We start from the raw sequence: 20286 nt of genomic DNA, 5'->3' as shown, positions 1-20286 counted from the left end.
ACAAGTCAGCACACCAACAACTGAAACCACCATCATTCAAGTATCAGTTAAACCTGAAGAAGGTGTTGAAAAAGCAGCAACTGTAGAAGATGTCTCTACTGAGACAATAACAGCAGAAGAGGAGGAAGAGAAGTCATTCGGATGGAAGTTGCCCACATTCAAAATTCCACTCTTTAGTGCTACAGACGTTACTGCAGAATCTTCTGTGGATGAGTCCAGTGTAGTAGCTCCACAAACATTTTCTGAGACAGCACTTCAGAAATCCACAGAAGAAATTTCAACAGTGAAAGCAGAAATAACAGCATACAAAACAGAGAAAGAGGAAACCAAAGATAATGTAGACACGGCAGGTTCAATAACAGAGATTTCAGTGTCTGAAGAAAAAGTGAAAACTCCAGAAGTAGAAACAGAATCAGAGGGTTGGAAGTTTCCATCATTCAGGCTGCCAAAACTGTCATTATTTGGCACATCTGAGGAGAAAGCTGAAGGTTCCTTCAAAGAAATCTCTCCAGAAGGTGAAAGTAAAATAACTGAGACAGAGGTGGTCATAGACTCTACTGCCACTACAAGAGCAATAGCTGAGTCAATAACAAAATCCGAAGAATTTGTTTACATCCCTGAAATGAGCGTGGAGAGCATACTGGTAGAGGGCCAAGAGAAAAGCTTACAGGAAGTGCAAACAGAACAAAGTGAGATTATTGTTTCGAAAGCTACTTCTGAAATTGTAGATATTGACATGCATGAGTTAGTCAGAGATGTTCTTACAGCACAGGAGAGAGAAGAAGCAGAGCATGTGCATTTGGAATCTTCAATTGAAATACCCTCAACTGAAACAACCAAATCTGAGACAATGGAATTAGTTGTGGAGAAGGAATATACTGAAGGGGAAAAGTCTGAGGCTTCAGAGCAGTTGCCAATACTTCAAGAGACTGACACGGATAAGAAACTGAAAGTTGAAGTGGATGAAATCGTAACAGAGGATGTTGATAAGGAATCACCTACAGACAGCATGAAAGTAAAGGGCAAAGCCAAAAAGCACAGGAAAAAGATTACAAAGGTTGAGAAAACCATCACAACTGTAAAGACAGCTACTGTAGAAGCCATTTCTCCTACGCTTGAGCTTCACCTAACCACCCCTGAAATAAAGACTGTAGCGGAAGAGGGTGAAGTAAGGGAAGTTTCTCCACAAACTCAAGTCACTGTGTCAGTTTATAAAGAGCAGGTACAAGTCAGTACACCAACAACGGAAACTACCAAGGTTGAAGTGTCAATTAAACCTGAAGAAGATTTTGAGAAAGCAGCAACTGGAGAAGATGTTTCCACGTTTCTTACTAAAATGACACCTACAGCAGAAGAGGAAAAAGAACAGTCATTCGGATGGAAGTTGTCCACATTCAACATACCACTCTTTAGTGCTACAGACGTTACAGCAGAATTTTCTGTGGATGAGTCCAGAGTAGCAGCTCCACAAACATTTTCTGAGACAGCACTTCAGAAATCCACAGAAGAAATTTCAAAAGTGAAAGCAGAAATAACAGCATACAAAACAGAGAAAGTGGAAACCAAAGATAATTTAGACACGGCAGGTACAATAACAGAGATTTCAGTGTCTGAAGAAAAAGTGAAAACTCCAGGAGTAGAAACCGAATCAGAGGGTTGGAAGTTTCCATCATTCAGGCTGCCAAAACTGTCATTATTTGGCACATCTGAGGAGAAAGCTGAAGGTTCCTCCAAACAAATCTCTCCAGAAGGTAAAAGTAAAATAACTGAGACAGAGGTGGTCATAGAATCTACATCCACTGCAAGTGAAATAGCTGCGTCAATAACAAAATCTGAAGAATTTGTTTACATCCCTGAAACTAGCATGGAGAGCATACTGGTAGAGAGCGAAGAGAAAAGCTTAGACGAAGTGCAAACAGAACAAAGTGAGATTATTGTTTCAAAAGCTATCTCTGAAATCATTGATATTGACAGGCATGAGTTAGTCACATACGTTCTTACAGCACAGGAAAAAGAAGAAGCAGAGCTTGAGCATTTGGAATCTTTAATTGAAATACCCTTGACTGAAACAACCAAATCTAAGACAATGGAATTAGTTGTGGAGAAGGAATACACTAAAGGAGAAAAGTCTGAGGCTTCTGAGCAGTTGCCAATACTTCAAGAGACTGACACAGATAAGGAACTGAAAGTTGAAGTGGATGAAATCGTAACAGAGGATGTTAATGTTGATAAGGAATCACCTACAGACAGCATGAAAGTAAAGGGCAAAGCCAAAAAGCACAGGAAAAAGATTGCAAAGGTTGAGAAAACCATCACAACTGTAAAGACTACTGGTGTAGAAGCTATTTCTCCTATGCTTGAGCTGCACCTACCCACCCTTGAATTTAAGACGATAGCAGCAGAAAATGAAGTAAAGGAATTTTCTCCACAAACCCAAATCACTGTGTCAGCTTATGAAGAGCAAGTACAAATCAGCACACCAACAACTGAAACCACTATGGTTGAAGTATCAGTTAAACCTGAAGAAAGTGTTGAAAAAGCAGCAACTGTAGAAGATGTCTCCACTGAGACAATAACAGCAGAAGAGGAGGAAGAGAAGTCATTCGGATGGAAGTTGCCCACATTCAAAATTCCACTCATTAGTGCTACAGACGTTACAGCAGTATCTTCTGTGGATGAGTCCAAAGTAGCAACTCCACAAACATTTTCTGAGACAGCACTTCAGAAATCCACAGAAGAAATTTCAACAGTGAAAGCAGAAATAACAGCATACAAAACAAAGAAAGAGGAAACCAAAGATAGTTTAGACACGGCAGGTTCAATAACAGAGATTTCAGTGTCTGAAGAAAAAGTGAAAACTCCAGGAGTAGAAACTGAATCAGAGGGTTGGAAGTTTCCATCATTCAGGCTGCCAAAACTGTCATTATTTGGCACATCTGAGGAGAAAGCTGAAGGTTCCTCCAAAGAAATCTCTCCAGAAGGTGAAAGTAAAATAACTGATACAGAGGTGGTCATAGACTCTACTGCCACTACAAGACAAATAGCTGCGTCAATAACAAAATCTGAAGAATTTGTTTACATCCCTGAAATGAGCGTGGAGAGCATACTGGTAGAGGGCCAAGAGAAAAGCTTACAGGAAGTGCAAACAGAACAAAGTGAGATTATTGTTTCGAAAGCTACTTCTGAAATTGTAGATATTGACATGCATGAGTTAGTCAGAGATGTTCTTACAGCACAGGAGAGAGAAGAAGCAGAGCATGTGCATTTGGAATTTTCAATTGAAATACCCTCAACTGAAACAACCAAATCTGAGACAATGGAATTAGTTGTGGAAAAGGAATACACTGAAGGGGAAAAGTCTGAGGCTTCAGAGCAGTTGCCAATACTTCAAGAGACTGACACAGATAAGAAACTGAAAGTTGAAGTGGATGAAATCGTAACAGAGGATGTTGATAAGGAATCACCTACAGACAGCATGAAAGTAAAGGGCAAAGCCAAAAAGCAAAGGAAAAAGATTACAAAGGTTGAGAAAATCATCACAACTGTAAAGACAGCTACTGTAGAAGCCATTTCTCCTACGCTTGAGCTTCACCTAACCACCCCTGAAATAAAGACTGTAGCGGAAGAGGGTGAAGTAAAGGAAGTTTCTCCACAAACTCAAGTTACTGTGTCAGTTTATAAAGAGCAGGTACAAGTCAGCACACCAACAATGGAAACTACCAAGGTTGAAGTGTCAGTTAAACCTGAAGAAGATTTTGAGAAAGCAGCAACTGGAGAAGATGTCTCCACGGTCCTTACTGAAGTGACACCTACAGCAGAAGAGGAGAAAGAACAGTCATTCGAATGGAAGTTGTCCACATTCAAAACACCACTCTTTAGTGCTACAGACGTCACAGCAGAATTTTCTGTGGATGAGTCCAGAGTAACAGCTTCACAAACATTTTCTGAGACAGCACTTCAGAAATCCAGAGAAGAAATTTCAACAGTGAAAGCAGAAATAACAGGATACAAAACAGAGAAAGAGGAAACCAAAGATAATTTAGACACAGCAGGTACAATAACAGAGATTTCAGTGTCTGAAGAAAAAGTGAAAACTCCAGAAGTAGAAACAGAATCAGAGGGTTGGAAGTTTCCATCATTCAGGCTGCCAAAACTGTCATTATTTGGCACATCTGATGTGAAAGCAGAAGGTTCCTCCAAAGAAATCTCTCCAGAAGGTAAAAGTAAAATAACTGAGACAGAGGTGGTCATAGACTCTACATCCACTACAAGTGAAATAGCTGCGTCAATAACAAAATCTGAAGAATTTGTTTACATCCCTGAAACTAGCATGGAGAGCATACTGGTAGAGAGCCAAGAGAAAAGCTTAGAGGAAGTGCAAACAGAACAAAGTGAAATTATTGTTTCAAAAGCTATCTCTGAAATCGTTGATATTGACAGGCATGAGTTAGTCACATACGTTCTTACAGCACAGGAAAGAGAAGAAGCAGAGCTTGAGCAGTTGGAATCTTCAATTGAAATACCCTCGACTGAAACAACCAAATCTGAGACAATGGAATTAGTTGTGAAGAAGGAATACACTGAAGGAGAAAAGTCTGAGGCTTCTGAGCAGTTGCCAATACTTCAAGAGACTGACACAGATAAGGAACTGAAAGTTGAAGAGGATGAAATTGTAACAGAGGATGTTGATGTTGATAAGGAATCACCTACAGACAGCAGGAAAGTAAAGGGCAAAGCCAAAAAGCAAAGGAAAAAGATTACAAAGGTTGAGAAAATCATCACAACTGTAAAGACAGCTACTGTAGAAGCCATTTCTCCTACGCTTGAGCTTCACCTAACCACCCCTGAAATAAAGACTGTAGCGGAAGAGGGTGAAGTAAAGGAAGTTTCTCCACAAACTCAAGTTACTGTGTCAGTTTATAAAGAGCAGGTACAAGTCAGCACACCAACAATGGAAACTACCAAGGTTGAAGTGTCAGTTAAACCTGAAGAAGATTTTGAGAAAGCAGCAACTGGAGAAGATGTCTCCACGGTCCTTACTGAAGTGACACCTACAGCAGAAGAGGAGAAAGAACAGTCATTCGAATGGAAGTTGTCCACATTCAAAACACCACTCTTTAGTGCTACAGACGTCACAGCAGAATTTTCTGTGGATGAGTCCAGAGTAACAGCTTCACAAACATTTTCTGAGACAGCACTTCAGAAATCCAGAGAAGAAATTTCAACAGTGAAAGCAGAAATAACAGGATACAAAACAGAGAAAGAGGAAACCAAAGATAATTTAGACACAGCAGGTACAATAACAGAGATTTCAGTGTCTGAAGAAAAAGTGAAAACTCCAGAAGTAGAAACAGAATCAGAGGGTTGGAAGTTTCCATCATTCAGGCTGCCAAAACTGTCATTATTTGGCACATCTGATGTGAAAGCAGAAGGTTCCTCCAAAGAAATCTCTCCAGAAGGTAAAAGTAAAATAACTGAGACAGAGGTGGTCATAGACTCTACATCCACTACAAGTGAAATAGCTGCGTCAATAACAAAATCTGAAGAATTTGTTTACATCCCTGAAACTAGCATGGAGAGCATACTGGTAGAGAGCCAAGAGAAAAGCTTAGAGGAAGTGCAAACAGAACAAAGTGAAATTATTGTTTCAAAAGCTATCTCTGAAATCGTTGATATTGACAGGCATGAGTTAGTCACATACGTTCTTACAGCACAGGAAAGAGAAGAAGCAGAGCTTGAGCAGTTGGAATCTTCAATTGAAATACCCTCGACTGAAACAACCAAATCTGAGACAATGGAATTAGTTGTGAAGAAGGAATACACTGAAGGAGAAAAGTCTGAGGCTTCTGAGCAGTTGCCAATACTTCAAGAGACTGACACAGATAAGGAACTGAAAGTTGAAGAGGATGAAATTGTAACAGAGGATGTTGATGTTGATAAGGAATCACCTACAGACAGCAGGAAAGTAAAGGGCAAAGCCAAAAAGCACAGGAAAAAGATTGCAAAGGTTGGGGAAACCATCACAACTGTAAAGACTACTGGTGTAGAAGCTATTTCTTCTATGCTTGAGCTGCACCTACCCACCCTTGAATTTAAGACGATAGCAGCAGAAAATGAAGTAAAGGAAGTTTCTCCACAAACCCAAGTCACTGTGTCAGCTTATGAACAGCAAGTACAAATCAGCACACCAACAACTGAAACCACCATGGTTGAATTATCAGTTAAACCTGAAGAAGTTGTTGAAAAAGCAGCAACTGTAGAAGATGTCTCCACTGAGACAATAACAGAAGAAGAGGAAGAAGAGAAGTCATTCGGATGGAAGTTGCCCACATTAAAGATACCACCCTTTAGTGCTACAGACGTTACAGCAGAATTTTCTGTGGATGAGTCCAGAGTAGTAGCTCCACAAACATTTTCTGAGACAGCACTTCAGAAATCCACAGAAGAAATTTCAACAATGGAAGCAGAAATAACAGCATACAAAACAGAGAAAGAGGAAACCAAAGATAATTTAGACACGGCAGGTACAATAACAGAGATTTCAGTGTCTGAAGAAAAAGTGAAAACTCCAGAAATAGAAACAGAATCAGAGGGTTGGAAGTTTCCATCATTCAGGCTGCCAAAACTGTCATTCTTTGGCACATCTGATGTGAAAGCAGAAGGTTCCTCCAAAGAAATCTCTCCAGAAGGTGAAAGTAAAATAACTGACACAGAGGTGGTCATAGACTCTACTCCCACTACAAGAGAAATAGCTGAGTCGTTAACAAAATCAGAAGAAAGCGTTTACATTGCTGAAGCTGGTGTGGAGAGCCTATTGGTAGGGGACCAAGAGAAAAGCCTTGAGGAATTGGAAACAGAGCAAAGTGACATCATAATTTCTAAAGCTACCTCTGACACCGTTGATATCAACAGGCATGAGTTAGTTACAGACATTCTTAAAGCAGAGGAGAGAGAAGCAAAGCCCGTGCATTTGGAATCTGCACTTGAAACACCCTCAACTGAAGCAGCTGATTTTGGTACAATCAAAGTAGTTTTAGAGAAAGAACACAGTGAAGTAGAAAAGTCTAAAGCTTTTGAGCATTTGCCAATACCTCAACAAACTGACACAGATAAGAACCTCAATGTTGAGGTGGATGAAATGGTAACAGAGACCGTTGATATTGATAAAGTATCACTTACAGAAAGTACAAAAGTAAAGGACAAAGTCAAAAAGTACAGGAAACAGGTCACAAAAGTTGAGAAAACCACCACAACTGTAAAGACTCCAGATATAGAATCAATTTCTCCTACACTAGGGCTTCATCTAACCACCGCTGAAATTAAGACTGTAGCGGTAGAGGGTGAAGTAAAGGAAGATTCTCCACAAACACAAGTCACGGTGCCAGTTTATGAAGAGCAGTTTCAAGTCAGCACACCGACAACTGAAACCACCATGGTTGAAGTAGCAGTTAAAGCTGAAGAAGGTGTTGAAAAAGAAGAGGCTGCAGAAGATGTCTCCATAGTTCTTACTGAAGTGACAACAACAGTTGTAGAGGAGGAGGAAAGGTCATTTGGATGGAAGATACCCACATTTAAAATTCCACTCTTTAGTGCCACCGACATTACAACAGAATCCTCTGTGGATGAGCAGCTCAGAGAATCCACTCTACAAACTTTTTCTGAGACAGCACTTCAGAAATCCACAGAAGAAATTTCAACAATGAAAACAGAAATTACAGCATATGAAGTAGAGAAAGAGAAAAGCCTAGAGGAATGGAAAACAGAACAAAGTGAGATTATTGTTTTGAAAGCTGCTTCTGAAATCATTGATATTGATGGGCATGAGTTAGTCACATGCGTTCTTACAGCACAAAGGAGAGAAGAAACAGAGCCTGTGGATTTTGAATCTGCAATTGAAATACCCTCGACTGAAACAACCAAATCTGAGACAATGGAATTAGTTGTGGAGAAGGAATACACTGAAGGAGAAAAGTCTGAGCAGTTGCCAATATTTCAAGAGAAGACACCCTCAACTGAAGCAGCCAAATCTGAGACAATAGAAGTAGTTATGCAGAAAGAATGCACTGCAGAGGGAAAGTCTGAGGCTTCTGAGCAGTTGCCAATACCTCAAGAGACTGACACAGACAGGGAACTGAAGGTTGAGGTGGATAAAATTGTAACAGAGGATGTTGATGTAGATACAGAATCACTTACAGAAGGTGTGAAAGTTAAGGGCAAAGTCAAAAAGCACAGGAAAAAGATTACACAGGTTGAGAAAACTATGACAACTGTAATGACTTCTAGTGTAGAAGGCATTTCTCCAACACTGGAGCTCTATCCTGAAGCAAAGGAAGTTTCTCCACAAACCCAAGTCACGGTGTCAGTCTTTAAAGAGCAGGTACAAGTCAGCACACCACAAACTACCTTGGTTGATGCAGCAGTTAAAGCTGAAGAAGATATCAAAAAAGCAGAGGCTGTAGAAGAAGTTTCGTCACCTCTTACCGAAGAGACATTTATACTGCCTGGGGAGGAGGAAGTGTCATTTGGATGGAAGTTGCCGGCATTCAAAATTCCACTCTTTAGCGCCACAAAGTTAGGCAGAGACATTCTTACAGCAGAGGAGAAGGAAGAGGTGGAGCCTATGCATTTGGACTCTGCATTTGATGCACCCTTAACTGAAGGAGCCAAAACTGAGAAAATGGGAGTAGTTATGGAGAAAGGAAAAACTGAAGAGAAAATATCAGAGGCTTCCGAAGGGTCGCGAATTCCCAAAGTGCCTGGCATGGATAAGAAACTGAAAATTGAGCGTGAAATTGTAACAGAGGTGGTTGATAAAGAATTACCTACAGAAGGTGTGAAACTAAAGGGTAAAGTAGAAAAACGTGAGAAAAAGATTACAAGGGTTGAGAAAACCATTGCAACTGCTCAGACCAATGGTGTAGAATACATTTCTCCTACACTAGAGCTCAATTTAACCACACCTGAAATTAAGACTGTAGTGGATGAGGATGAAGTAAAGGTAGTTTCTCCACAAGCCCAAATCACAGTGACCATTTATGAAGAGCAAGTAAAAGTCAGCACACCAGAAAGTGGAACCATCATGACAGATGTAGCAGTTGAAACAGAAACAAGTGGCAAAAAAGGAGAGACTGTAGAAGAGGTCTCATCAGTCCTTACCAAAGTGACATTTATACTGCCTGAGGAGGAGGAAATGTCATTCGGATGGAAGTTGCCAGCATTCAAAATGCCACTGTTTAGCGCCACAGAAGTCACAACAGAATCTTCTGTGGATGACCCCAGAGAAGCAGCTCCCCAAACTGTTGCTGAGACAGCACTTCAGAAGTCCACAGAAGAAATTTCAATGGTACAAACACAAATAACAGCATACGAAGCAAACAAAGAAGAACACAAAGATACTGTAGACATGACAGATACAACAGCAGAGATTTCAGCGTCTAAGGGAGAACTTTCATTATTCGGCACATCTGATGCAAAAGCGGAAGGTTCATCCAAAGAAATTTCTCCTGATGCTGAAAGTAAGATAACAGCTGAGACAGAGGTGGTCATAGAAGCTACATCAAGTAAAACTGATACAAGCGAAATAGTGGAGTCAATAACAAAGTCAGAAGAATGTGTTTCCATCACTAAAACTAGAGTGGAGAGCATACCAGTAGAGGGCCAAGAGAAAAGACTAGAGGAAGTGGAAAGCGCTTACAAAGATTTACAACTATCATTCCAGATTCCAGTCCTAAGTAAAGCAAAAGAAAGTGAAAGTATTGTTCCCAAAGCTATCTCTGTCACAGCTGACATTGACAGGTGTGAGTTAGTCACAGATGTTCTTTTAGCAGAGGACAGAGAAGAGGCACAGCCCATTTTCTTGAAATCTACATTTGACATACCGTCAACTAAGGCAGAAGAAACTGAGATAGCAGGAGTAGTTGTGGAAGAAGTACACATTGATGTGGAGGAGTTAGAGGCTTCTGTAGAGTCACCAATATCTAAGGACCATGACATGCATAAGGAACTGAAAATTACAGTACATGAAATTCCAACAGAGGTAGTTGATGTAGATGAAGAATCACCTAAAGAAAGTGTAAAAGTAAGGGGCAAAGTCAAAAAGCCCAAGAAAAAAATTACAAAAGTTGAGAAAACCATCACAACTGTACAGACCACGGATGTAGAAGCCATTCCTACTATGCTGGAGCTCCAGCCAACCACCCCTGAGATAAGGACTGTGGTGGAGGAAGGTGAAGTAAAAGAAGGTTCTCACCAAACACCAGAAAGTGAAACTATCATGGTTGAAGTATCAGTTAAACCTGAAGAAAGTGTGGAAAAAGCAGAAGCTGTAAAAGAGGTCTCGGCTGTCCTTATCAAAGTGACATCTCCAGTGGCAGAGCATGAGGATGTGTCACCCAGATTGAAAATGTCTACCTCTAGCCCCACAGATGTTACAACAGAATCTTCTGTGGAAAAGCCCAGAGAAGCAGCCTCAAAAACTGTTGCTGAGACAGCACTTCAGATATTCACAGATGAAATTTCAGCGGTAAAAACTGAATTAACAGCATACGAAGCAGATAAAGAAGATCTCACAGAAAATGTAGATACGGTAGATAGAAAAGTACAGGTTTCAGTGTATGAGGGACAAGTTAAATTTCTTGAAGCAAAAACAGAAGATGCATTCAAAGGAATCTCTCAAGAAGCAGACATTAGGATAACTGAAACAGAGGTGGTCATAGAGCCTGCAACCACTAAAACTGATACAACTGAAGTAACTGAGTCAATAATGTCAGAAGATACTGTTTACAACACTGAAACTAGAGTGGAAAGAGTACTGGTAGAGGACCAAGAGAAAAGCCTAGACCATACACCAGTAAACATAATAGCAAAGTTAGAAGCTAATGAAATTGTAGCAGACCCAGAACTCAAGATTAATACACAGGAAAGTGTTTTGGATATTGATTCTACAAAGAAAATGGACAACGAAGAAGAATCAACCCTTTCTCAAGGTGCAAAAATATTTTCTAAAACAAAAACTGCAATGAGTTCAATTGACAAATTAGGTGTTAGTGTTATTGCAGAAAGTATTAATATAACCAGTGAAGATACCAAAGGTAATGAGAAAGTTTCTGAAAAGCATCTTGTTTCAGTTCGTAAGTTAAAATCCTTAAGAGAAGGAAAGGTAAAGTTTTATTCTACTGATATAACACCTAGTCATCAGGAAACCACTGCTGACCAGCAAGCTTCTGATTTGTCCATTTTAGAGAGACGAAGAAGAATAATGTTTCCTCAGTTGTCACTTCCAGGGTTTGGTGTTACCGTTCTCCAAGAAAGTATTTCAATTACAGATGAAGATAGCCCAACTGCTGACAACAGTTTCACAGACAAAATACACAGGAGTTCTGGCACTGTTAATTTTAACCTGTCCAAAGAAGAAGAAAGGGCAGCTGATGCCTTCACTTTGCACAAGACAATGGTGTCAGATGCCAAAGAAGCCAAACAAGATGCAAACATTGAGCTCCAGCTAAACAAAGATATAATGAAAACTATAGATAGCATCAATTTAAAAGTACAGCAGCTTAAATTGAGTGAGGAAGAATATGAATATCCAGAAAAAGTATCTCCAGAGTTTCAAGTATCTCATTATCCCTTTGACAACTCTATCACTAAAACAAAGCTCTTCACAGATAGTATTCATGAACTGTCTCCAGGTATCACTGACCAAGTTCTGTCTTCAGATAAAACTGAAGGAGATTTAGATGTTACAAGTGCTAGTGGTCTCCCTGATACAACAGCTCTTTTTGAGTGTACTGAATCAAAACAGGATGATAGCATAAATACCAATATTATAGCACAGTCCCCAGTTACTGAATCAACCAGAATACATTTCCCTCAGTTTTCTACCCCAAAGCTCAGTGTTGCTGTTATGGGAGAAAGCATTCACATCGGAGATGATGAGGCTATACAAGCTAAATTGGATTACTTCACACTTGAAGAAAATGTACAAAGAAAGCTGTCAACAGAAGAAGACATGATTAAAACTGTTGGTGAAGGTTCAGAATCTTCAGGATGGAAATTTCAGATGCCAAGTTTTAAGATGAATATTTTTGGTAAAACTGAAAAAAAAATGGATACTTCTCTAGATTCTGGTAGGAGCTTATATGAGAAAGCTGATAGTGTACATCAAGATGGTGCTGAGAGTCATACACCAAAGGCAGATAATGACAAACAGTCACCTGTTGAAGAAAAACCTAGAAGTCCTTTCAAGCTGCCATCTTTTAAACTTCCATCTCTTAGTTTAAGAGGAAAGAAAGAAAAAATGAGTGAATCAATGAGTATAGATTTGCCAGACACTGACAAAGTAGCCTCACAAGAGCAGTTATCTACAGATCATGAAAAAAATAAAGATGTTGGAAAATCAGAGGACATAACTTCAAGTAGAATTGAAGGTGCAAATGTAAAGGCCGGTCTAATTATTGCAAAAGGAGAACGTGCAAAGATAAAGCTTCCTAAATTGGAACTATCCAAACCTATAAAAGTTTCTACAGATAGTACCCATGTCCTGCCTGAATCTTTGGATGGCGATGTTTCCCAAGTTACTAGAAACAAAGTTGGTGAATTTGAGGTACAGGATGATACCAGCATGGTCTCTCCTGGATCAGCTGGAGTTCAGAAATTAGAAAGAAGTGAGATACATGTGAAAATAACTCATGAATCAACTGAACAGATCAAAATTGAGTTTCCTTATTTTAAAACACCAGTGATTTCTGCTATTGTTCCTCAAGATGTCACTTCTGAGACAGAAGCTTTATCCCAAGGCTTTCAAGAGGAGGTACACACAGAAGAAATGAAAGATGAGGATACCATCAGCAAAACATACAAAATGCCTCTTAAAAAAAACAAAGCTATAGACATGAGTGGGCACATACCTGAGGCTGAGAATCCAGAATTTGTTTCTGAGGAGCTAAAAGACATTTCCATTTCCTCCCAACAAGACATTACTGGATCCAAAATCAAACCAACAAGAAAAGCAATTAAGTTATCTTTTACAAAAGTAAAGATGCCTGTTTTAACGCTTTCTGCTTCCCGTGAAAAAGAATCTTTTGATATTACAAATCAGCATGATGGGCCTGGGCTGGATCTTCCAGAGTATGACCTAAGCAGTAAAGATGAATTGCCAACTGTTGACATTATTTGTGTAGCAAATCAATCAGTCCAGGACATACCTGAAGCATTACAATCAAGTGATATAGCGGATGAAAAGAGAGGTCAAACAGATCAAATAAGCTCACATCAAGAAGAGGCTACAGTATATGAAAAAGAAAAGGCCAGTGAGAATGCAGAACCTCAACATGTTAGCACATTGGAATCAGCTTCTTTTAAAGAGCAGGAGAAAGTGATCAAAACTATAATACATACAGAACCAGTTTCTGCAGACTCTAGTGCCTCTATAAGTAAAAGTCAAACTAAAGAAAGACATGAGACAGTCAAACTCTCCCACATCAGCTACATTCGATTTGGTGCTCCCTCTCCAGATGCAGCAATGGAAGCAGTGGGTAAGAAAGACATAGAGCTGTTTTCAGATAGTAGTTCAGGAGATATTAAAAGTGAATATGACAACGTGTCCCCAGATGATATCCAGTCAAAAAGTGAAACTGTTAAGTCCTCATCTTTTTCTTCAGGAATCGTTAAAGAATATGAGACTTCTACTTCTGAAATGGCAGCCTATGGATTTTCACTTTTCAAAGTCAAATTACCTGAGGTCAGCACTAGTATAACCACAAAAGATTTAGAATACCAGATTTCTGAAGACCATTGTGAAAGTAAGCCAGGGCTTTCTGAGGAAATGAATACAGAAGCTTTTCAATTCCATGAAAGCAAGTTAGAGGAATCCAAAGATGAGCTCATTAATAGTGATCTGACAGTGTCTCCTGGAGTCCATGTAGAAAAGTTGAAGACATTTACCTTTGAGATGACATCTCCAACACAAACAGCTGCCCTTAGTTTCCCCATACATCCTAAAGATTCAGCGATTGCACATCCTGAAACTTCTGAACAGTTATCTCCAAAACATCAGGAAGGGCAAATGAGCATAAAACAAAAATCACCAAGCAAATTTAAGTTCTGGATTCCAAACATTGGCTTCTCTCCTTCATTAGATGAGAATGAAAGCAAGAAAACTGAACAAGGAGAACAAAAGACTGAAGCTTCTCAACCTGAAAAAGAATCATCATCAGCATTATCAAGCAAAGAAAAGGTTCCTTGGTATAAATTTCCAAAACTAGGATTTTCTTCTACTGAGAAACAAAAACCAGAAGACAAAGAAACAGAGCAAAGACCTGAAGCTTCTTCTACCATAACTGAACCAGAAAATATAGAAGAACAAACTTCCTCTATAGAGCAAGGTGCACAGGCATCTCTGGCAGAACCTGAAGACTTTAAGATATACGAAACAGACCTTGGTGGAAGTGAGACCAAATCAACTAAATAAGTAAAATTTAACAGTCTACCAAAAGGACGTTATTTTATTCACAGTGTGAGGCTGTGTGAGATCAATAAGAATAACATGAATAAACTCAGGCAAGAACACCGGTTCAATCCTGAACAAGCATGCGCAAAGTCAGATTAACTCTTTGAGACAAATTTTTTATAATGAATAATACATTGAAAATCACTCAAAACTCTGATACTTCAAAAAAAACTGTAGTCAAAGGAAATGATGGGAATTGCTGACCTTTCTTTTTGGAAATACCAGCTGCCTGACTGTTATACTGATCCATTGGCTTCAGTAGTTTTTATGTAACTGACCTGCAACAAGAAGATTAGCCTCCAGTGTGAATTCACTTTCTGCATGCCAATTCATGGGTCAGTTATTTAAAGCATTTAGGTCAGAGACATCCAAGCGGATAGTATTTTGGGAAAAGGTTGCCAGTGAAAGACTATAAGGCAATGGTGATAAGGAATTGCCCAACACTAGATGCAAAATGCAAAGTTTGGCTAGAGTTGTCATTTAAAAGTACATGTGAAGCCAAAACTTAAAATTTTGGAGTAGGAAACCTGTTAAGTTTTATTGTTTTTTTTTCACTAAAAGAAGTTAGAGGAATTTTCTCAGAGTTGATGGGTAATCCCTTCTTAGACCCTTGTTACTACAACAAATATCCCCAGTTAAAATTTCCCCACCTTTCCTGTTTCATTAACAACTGAAAATTTTTTTGAAAGCTCACCACTTTCTAACCCGATAACAATGGTTCCCAGGACCAATATAAATGTCCCCAATAAAGGCACAGACAGCAAATCTAGTATATATTAATCATGCCTGAACTTGTATCTCTTTTGTCTCTAAAGTGGGTGCACGGCCTACAGTGGTACCATTGTCAATTTTAAATATAATTTATGGCCAGCACACTAGAAGCCAAGCTTCAGTCACACACAATGCAATTACATTACACCTATGATTCAGAGACATGTAGGTCTCTTTTCTCAAGGCAACAGACATTGACAATAGAAAAAGAAATGATTAAAACACGCACTCGGTGTATGGGATTGCACCCATGTCTGTCACCTAAAAAAGCAGGACAAGCATGTCCCTGAATCGTTAGTAGAATGTAATGTTGTATTGCATGTGACTTCAGTAAAAGATTTAGGCTGGGCTCCTGGTGTGCAAGCCATTTTCAACACTTGAGCAACAAAAAGCTGATGGGGACTTCATCCCCACTCTATTCAAATCTAAGCTAGGGACTCCAAAAGTGGGAAACTTGGTTTTAAGCTACAATAAAATAACAAACATATCTTAAGGACAGGTATTATCGTTTTCATGTACTACATATAAAATCCTAAATAAATGTAAACCTATATGTTACTTATTAGTCTAAAACACTAATGCCCTGTACACACGGTCGGACATTGATCGGACATTCCGACAACAAAATCCATGGATTTTTTCCGCAAACTTGTCTTGCATACACACAGTCACACAAAGAAAATCCGATCGTTCTAAACGCGGTGACATAAAACACGTACGTCGGGACTATAAACGGGGCAGTAGCCAATAGCTTTCGTCTCTTAATTTATTCTGAGCATGCGTGGCACTTTGTGCGTCGGATTTGTGTACACACGATCGGAATTTCCAACAACGGATTTTGTTGTCGGAAAATTTTATGGCAAGCTCTCAAACTTTGTGTGTCGGAAATTCTGATGGAAAATGTGTGATGGAGTCCACACACGGTAGGAATTTCCGACAACAAGGTCCTATCACACATTTTCCGTCTGAAAATCCGACCGTGTGTACAGGGCATAAGTGGTATGCAGAGCTTCTCTCTATAAACACACAAGGGGTACTAATGCACAAAAGTATCTAGAGTAATGTAGTTTTATTGTTTTGCTTCTATTGCAAATGATACTTTGCTAAATCCTGACTATTCCAGATATCAGATCCTATACTATTAGAAGGCATTCCAACATGGATTGTCTATAAGTTAGCTTTGGTGTACAGTTGTACTAAACGGCGTTAATATACTATCAGAAGTGTTTATCCCTATGCAAATGTTAGTCAAGCTCTCCCCTCCTTGCAGCCAGGTTAAAAAGCAGTCTTTTTTTATTCTACCAGTCACAGGACAAATACATGATGTGGCACAGAATCCATCGCACAGCAAAACACCCATGTGACCAGGCACCGATGTATGCTTAGGCCATGAAGTTAAACTGGTTTACAGACTCACTGTCCCAAGATTAGAATATGACACATGGGCCTGGTAATAGCTACTTGTATTTGACCCTTTTCACACAAGTGTTTTGCATTGTGACAAAGTCCCTTCAAAGGAAACCTAATTATAGACATAAGCTGCCTTTGCTGAACTCTCCTGATTAAAATGCTAGTTTTCTGTCTGTTTTGCTGATCAAAAAGGCTTTAGTACCCTCTGGGTCACTAACCCACAAGAAGTTCTGATTTTCCATAATGATGACTCCTTGTTGCTTTGCTTGACGTGAGGCAGCCAGGCAACTAGCATTTTTAGCAGGTCAGCCATAGCAGCCCTGCTGTTCTCTTTGTACAGATTTCTTATAAATTGTAAGACAAATGTCCAACTGATGGACAATATGGCCAACCCCATTTATGCACCTGTAGCTTTAAAGACATTTCAGCCCTCTTTACCTTTTGAGAGTTATATAGCTGCAGGATTTATTATGTTTTAAAGCAGGGGTCTCTAAGCTTGTCAATATGAGGATCAAGTTGTATATTTTACCAATAATTGCAGGCTGAAAAAAATCCCCATCAAAGTCCTCCTTACATCAGGGTCCACATTTGAGTCCCCCCTTAGTCAGGGTCCCCATCAGATTCCCCCCTTCCATCCAGATTTCCATCAGATTCCCCCCTTCCGGATACATCCGGATCCCCATCAGAGTCTCCTTTTACATCAGGGTCCCCATCAGAGTCCCTTCTTACATAAGGCCCCTTGACAGATTCCCCCCTTCCATCAGGTTCTCCATCAGATTCCCCTCTTACCTCTGGATCCCCATTAGAGCCTCCTCTTACATCAGGGTCCCAATCAGAGTCCCTTCTTACATCAGGGTCCCCATCAGAGTCCCTTCTTACATCAGGGTCCCCATCAGAGTCCCTTCTTACATCAGGGTCCCTATTAGAGTCCCTCTTACATCAGCTGACTTTAATCCTCAATCAATGCACATTAAGGATATGTCACTGACTCAAGCTGCGGGCCAGATAAAATCTCATAGCTGGCTGTAGTTGGGAGACCCCTGTTTTAAAGGATCAATCCACACTAAAGAAAAATTTTATTTTTCACTATGGTCTGGTGTGCTAATTGTTTTGATCAGTTGGGAGCATCGTCTAACTTACTGCTTAAACCAGTGCTTCCCTATTATATAAGGATGATTGACTTTGGCCACATCTGAAACTGGTAAAAAGTAATTTAGCAAATCCATTGTTATAAAATAATACAGACAAGAGCAATAATTGTTCAGTGCTGCACAGCAACCAATCAGAAATCAGCAATCAATAGTTATAATTACACTAACTTGAAGGTGGCATTATTCTGATTGGTTGCTATGTATTACAGAATATATTTTCTTTCTCAGCTGATATTTGATAGGTTGCTGAGAAAATATCTACATAAATACAGGGTGGATGAAGAAAGAGCAGCTGGAGGTGTTTTCAAAATTAAAAAAAAAAAAAAAAATTGTGACCAGTTAGAAAAGTGTTCACAGTCTGGAGGAGTTAAACAAAATGGCATTCCTGAGAACTCGGTACAGCTACCCAGCACTCAACCTATCCTCATCATTCAGATGCGGGAGTCTAAGGAGACGTTGGTGAGTTGGCACGTTTCGTCAACTGGAATCCGGACAATGTGCTGACAGCATTCGTCATCTGGAATGGAGACTTACCACTGGGAGTGTTATACTCCAGAGCCATGGAGGCTGAGCCACTCACCTTGCTACTTCACGCCTAAATGATCAATTCCTTTATATGGAGAGAGTGCCCACGGACCAGCTGTGAACCGCCATGGCAACGCTGCCTGAAGAAAGTACTCACTACCGAATGCAAAAGGAATCTCATCCAGCTGTGACATAACTCAAAGCTGCAACATTTATATGTGTGATTACAGCTCCAGATGTCAGCCATGTGCAATTCAACCACCCCGTAGTAATATGCCATAACACAGTGGTTCTCAACTCCTGTCCCCACGACCCACTAACAGGCCAGGTTGGCAAGATAACTGAAATACAACACAGGTGATATCATTTGTTGCTCGGTGATTGCAGTATTCTAGTCTGCATCTCCCCAAGGTAATAATATCCGGCCTGTTAGTGGGTCCTGAGGACAGGAGATTAGAAGCACTGCCAAAACCTATCGTCCAATGCTTTTTACCAAAACCTATTGGCTGGGGTCAGTCTTCCTTATAAAATAGGCTATAAAATAGGGTACCATCTTCATTTTATTGGTTTTCTTTATCAAGTTCATGAAGCTGGTTATAAAATTTACAATCTGATTCTAAAATGTAAGTACAAGCTCCGTTATAGTTACCAAAACGATGTAATATGAGCGTCTACCTAACCAATCCATTTAATATGTGTCCAGAAAGACCCTTTATGGTTGTTGATCGATTCAAAGAGATTATACCATAAGATCATAATATCTATATCTTAAGATTACTTTAAGTAGGAGGTGATAGTTAAAGGAGAAACAACATTATTTAATACATATGGTATCACTTTATTGTGCATCGCTATCTCCAAATACTTTTATAGTCCCTGCAATGCACTTCTCCATAAATGTTGGGCACGTTCCATAAAATGAACCCATCAGCTAGCCCTTTAAGTGTTCATAACACTGGAGGTGTTACGTGGCCCTCCGGATCATGTGATCACTGTGATCAGTTGTCACAGTAATCACATGTCTTGGAGCCCACCGTATCACTCCCAGTTGTAAACGGCGACCGACAGCTTTCAGTGACAGCACAATTACAATGCGACGCCGGCTGTATGCATATTTCTGGCCACATGGCGTTAAAAGCCCGCTGCAATGCTGCCACATATATGCATATGGACAGTGGGAAAGTTAAATTCATTTCAGATTATACTTCTGTAAACAGGTTTGTTCCACGTGCCATCACACACAATGCAATATCTTCCATCATAATCATTCATCACACAATACTTAGAAACAACATCATTGATGAGGAAGCCTGCTGTAAATAACGTCCAGAATGCTGGCACAGTTATAGTTTACTGTAATACAAATTGTACATATTCAATATTATGGAAGCCTTTACACTGTCTGGACTTTTCCATTGATTTTGCTGATCTACTTTGTCTCTATACGTGAATCAAAATCCCCGGAGGGAGCATTGTCTGCTGAACAAAAAAAACAGAAATCCAATTGCATTGCAAAGAAACATTTTATGAGGCATTATTTTAAGTCTGGTAGTGGCATTTTGATGAAAACACATGTTCATTTAAGCTTTCTATAAACAGGAATGCGTCAAGCACAGTAAACCATTGCAGCCAATCAAAAATATTTTTGAGCTTATTATGGGATACTGCACTGCTTTGAATATCATTACTAACATATCATGGAAATTCTCTCCAATGGGGACACACACAAAACAAAAACATGTATTTAAAAGATTGGGGACAGGTTACATTTTCTGATAATGTTTTTATTGCTGCCCATGCCTTTCCTCTCCCGATGACAAACCACCCTCCCAACTCCATTTCTGGTATGGGTGTCACAGGGACAGGAAGTGAGGAAAAATCTCCCCAATGGGGTCACAGACAGAAGTAAAAATGTGGCCGAAA

General features: G+C 39.7%; 1 protein-coding gene across 1 annotated transcript in view; it reads left to right on the top strand.

Moving 5' to 3' along the window:
• The window catches only part of AHNAK2 (AHNAK nucleoprotein 2), a 152627-nt gene extending 132341 nt beyond the window's left edge, over positions 1-20286 (top strand). The window contains exon 7 of the mRNA XM_073610045.1: positions 1-20286. This exon is cut by the window's left edge and continues 34937 nt beyond it. Coding sequence (XP_073466146.1) covers positions 1-14467 — 14467 coding nt within the window. The 3' untranslated portion in view covers positions 14468-20286.

Source organism: Aquarana catesbeiana, linkage group LG13, assembly GCF_042186555.1.
Source record: "Aquarana catesbeiana isolate 2022-GZ linkage group LG13, ASM4218655v1, whole genome shotgun sequence".
Taxonomy (NCBI): domain Eukaryota; kingdom Metazoa; phylum Chordata; class Amphibia; order Anura; family Ranidae; genus Aquarana; species Aquarana catesbeiana.
This window is presented reverse-complemented; position numbering and strand designations above follow the sequence as displayed.